Here is a 3,358-nt window from a genome sequence, read left to right as displayed (position 1 = left end):
GACGAGGCGACAACATGGATCAGGGTCTAAACACCCAGGAGGCACCAGCAGGGCAGCCTTCTGCAGCGTGGACGGAGCCCTATCAGAGTCTCCTGGTCTAAAGGGGCACCGCCATGCAACCCGACTGCCGTAGCCACAGCCACTCACTGATCAGGGCTGGGCGTCTTGCTGCGCGTTAAGCCACTAGCGGGGTCTCTGGACTGGCACAGGCAGGGCTACCGATCCTCACTGCCACCGGCCGGGGTGGTAACACCGAGTTCCAGCCAGAGCCAGGCTCTCTGGGTGGCCAGCGCCAGCCGGGCTCGGCCACCCAACTGGAAGCCGTGTTCACGTGCAATGAAAGGTGCCTCTTAATTAAGTGTATGTTGGGGGGCGGGGGGGGGACACCTCAGGGCAGGGGACACAGATCAGATGCAGTAACAGCACCTCCAGTTCACTGAGCAGGCCTGCCTTCCCCGGAAGTGGGACCGAGCCTGGTTGTCTAAAAAGCCACGGGTACCACAGGCCAGGCCAAGGGCCCAGAACCGCTGGCGAACAGGAGGCCATGCCAGCCAGATGGCGAGTGTCTGAAACGAACTGGGATGAGCTTATTACAACTGCCAGCTGCCTGGTTTCACCCCAGGATGGAGCCAGCAGGCCCAGGGAGGCCGAGCTGCCTCTCAAATACCTGAGACATTCGGACTGGCCTGCCCACCAGCGATGCGGCCCTCTAAGGTGTGGTCTGGAGAGCACGGGGGCTGGCACAGGATGGCAAGAGGGGACGTGACCGTGGGCCCCCAGGGGAGGCTGTCCTGATGGCTGAGGGTCCCGGAGCATGGCTGCCCTGAACATCCCAGCGGTGTCACCGGCCTGGCATCACACATGGAGGACATTCACCGCGTGCCTTTGGGGTGCAAAGCTCTGCCCCAGGTTCCTCCCGGACTCCTCACGGAAACAGGCCGGTCCCCAGCCCCGCCTCCAGGAAACAAGGCCACCTCCACACCTCAACACCCCCATCGGCCCAGAACAGCCCGATTTCACTCATCCCACACACGTGTAGTTATATGTGTGCAGTTATGTATTTTTAAGAGACTTCCAAATGCTTCCGACTAAAACCAGTTTCCCTTTAAACCCTCGGAGGAAGTGAACCCTCAAAGAGCAGAGCCCTGCCTCGGCCCCTCCTGTGCAGACAGCTCACGGCCAAGTTTATTTATTTTTGTTACACACACGAGGAGCACAGAATCGGATGAACTTCAGGAAACAATAACTTAAAAGCTGTGAAAGGGTCGCCTGTGACATAAATTTGTCAAGTGGACGATTGATACAATAAATGGTGAAAACCGATGATGGTACAGGCCAGTGGTCAACTGACACCCCGCACGTTAACACGTGGACCAAAGGACTGGTGTATGTCTACTGGTTGGTACTTGCTTCTCAAACAAACAATTTCTGGAAAACCCATTTTTGGAAAGCTGACTTCAGCCCTGGTTTTCCCACTTCGTCGGCGCACAATCCTAGCAGGTCACCGTCCGAGGGCAATTTGAAAACCAGTTTACAGTCCTATCCTAGACCCCAGCTGTAAGTCTTCGAGGGTCGGCCACATTCACTGAAGTCGGGAAGAAGCACCTTGAGGTTTGAGAAGTGAAAGGATAGAGCGCCACCCCCCCAGCCCGGTGCCCGCAGTCAGCACCGACCACACTGCAGGGCCCAGTGACCGAGTTAGGAGTCCCCTCCCCTCTCTCTCTACCCCAGATACTGGGCCTGGGCTACAGAAGCAAAACACAGCCCAGCTCCTACGTGGCGACAGCTGGCTCATGCTCAGGTAGGCACAGGATTGACGTTAAAGTTGATTAAAAAAAAAAAAGCACCTCAATTCATTAAAGAAAACAAAAATAGAAACGCACTCAGATGACTTTAACTTCTCTGGGTCACCGGTGAGATGAGTGGCCCCCAGAGGGGCCAACAGAATGCTTTGTGCCTGGTATGCCAGTTCAAGTTGGGCTATGTAAGGCCTTGAAGCGGGCAGTACAAACTTGGCTTACTGGTAGGTAAAGTGCCAATTTTATGTACAAATAAGTAAACTTTACAATCTGCTTGGAAGCAGCGAGGCTGACGGGTTCCCAGGGCCCTGTGGTCGGAACTGAATACTTAGCCTGCAGACCAGACCGCCATGTCCCCACAGAGCTGCTCGGAGCCACGGAGAGGTCCCGGCCGCCCGCCTGCCGGTCAGACCCAGACGGGAGCTCTCAGAGGCTCCGGAGCTCTGTCTACGGTCGCCCTCTAGCTGAGGCCACCAACAACACATCGGCTCATGCTGGGGTAGCTAGTTGTAAAGATGTCATTAGTGAATGTTAATGTTCAGCTAGTTGATAAGAACTAAAGGCACTAATGTTTTTGAAAAGGTAAAAAAAGATATGTACATATCAACAAGCTGAGAGCGGACCTTCAGTTCGTTCAGAAGTCGGCATCCAGGGTGAAAGAGTTCTCCGTCGGACTCGACATCACGCCCATCCTCTGGTACTCGCCCACCCGCTTCTCGAAGAAGTTCGTCTTCCCCTCCAGTGAGATGTTCTCCATGAAGTCGAATGGGTTTTCTACTCGGAAAACCTGCAAGGGGCCCAGCAGCACGTCAACACGGGGCGCGCACAGGAACCCGGGGTCCGAACCACACCCTCGCCCGGCGGGAGGGGCTCAGGGGTTGGGTGTTGGACCGGGAACCAGGAGGTCAGGGTTCAATTCTCGGTCAGGCACCTGCCCAGGTTGCGGGCTCGATCCCCAGGAGGCAGCCAATCAATGATTCTCATCATTGATGTTTCTCCCCCTCTCAGAAATCAGTAAAAAATATATATTTAAAAACACACACTGTACCTTGCTGAAACCCAGCTCCAGCAGGAGCCTGTCGGCCACGAACTCAATGTAGCGCTTCATCAGAGTGCAGTTCATCCCGATGAGCTTCACGGGCAAAGCCTCGGTGAGGAACTCCTAGGGCCAGAGCACAGCTACTCAGTGAACCGACCAGAGGCCGGAGACGCCCCGCACCAGCAGGGACCCTGCCTGCCCACCCCGCCCCCCGTGCACGCCGCCCACCTGCTCGATCCTAACGGCGTTGGTGATGATCTCTTTCACTCTCTGCTCCGCAGGTTTGTGTAGCAGGTGCTTGAACATCAGGCAGGCGAAGTCACAGTGCAAACCCTAGGAGAAAAGGCCGGAGGTCAGTCACTAAGGAACCAGAAGACGTCCATCATCATCATCAACATCAAAAAGTTTGCCCACCCCTGGACTAGCCTCTTCCGCATGCTCCTTCCACACCCTGCTCAGCCGCCTGAGGCACTGAGCTACTGAAATAGTTCAATGGCCGCTGCCCCCCCCCCCCCCCAGG

General features: G+C 56.1%; 1 protein-coding gene across 2 annotated transcripts in view; it reads right to left on the bottom strand.

The window, feature by feature from the left end:
* Positions 1 to 1,158: 1,158 nt before the first annotated feature.
* Positions 1,159 to 3,358, bottom strand: part of RRM2 (ribonucleotide reductase regulatory subunit M2) — a 5,927-nt gene continuing 3,727 nt past the window's right edge. The window contains exons 6-9 of one of the 2 annotated variants that reach the window (XM_015564922.1): positions 3,067 to 3,171; positions 2,848 to 2,961; positions 2,400 to 2,586; positions 1,159 to 1,585 (exon numbers count right to left, since the gene is read on the bottom strand). In XM_015564922.1, coding sequence (XP_015420408.1) covers positions 2,434 to 2,586; positions 2,848 to 2,961; positions 3,067 to 3,171 — 372 coding nt within the window. In that variant the 3' untranslated portion in view covers positions 1,159 to 1,585; positions 2,400 to 2,433. The remainder of the gene's footprint in view (positions 1,586 to 2,399; positions 2,587 to 2,847; positions 2,962 to 3,066; positions 3,172 to 3,358) is intronic. The other variant, XM_015564921.1, reaches the window with a different exon arrangement.

This window comes from Myotis davidii, unplaced genomic scaffold (assembly GCF_000327345.1).
Source record: "Myotis davidii unplaced genomic scaffold, ASM32734v1 scaffold61, whole genome shotgun sequence".
NCBI lineage: Eukaryota > Metazoa > Chordata > Mammalia > Chiroptera > Vespertilionidae > Myotis > Myotis davidii.
The sequence above is the reverse complement of the archived record's forward strand: the minus strand, read 5'-3'. Positions and strand labels throughout refer to the sequence as shown.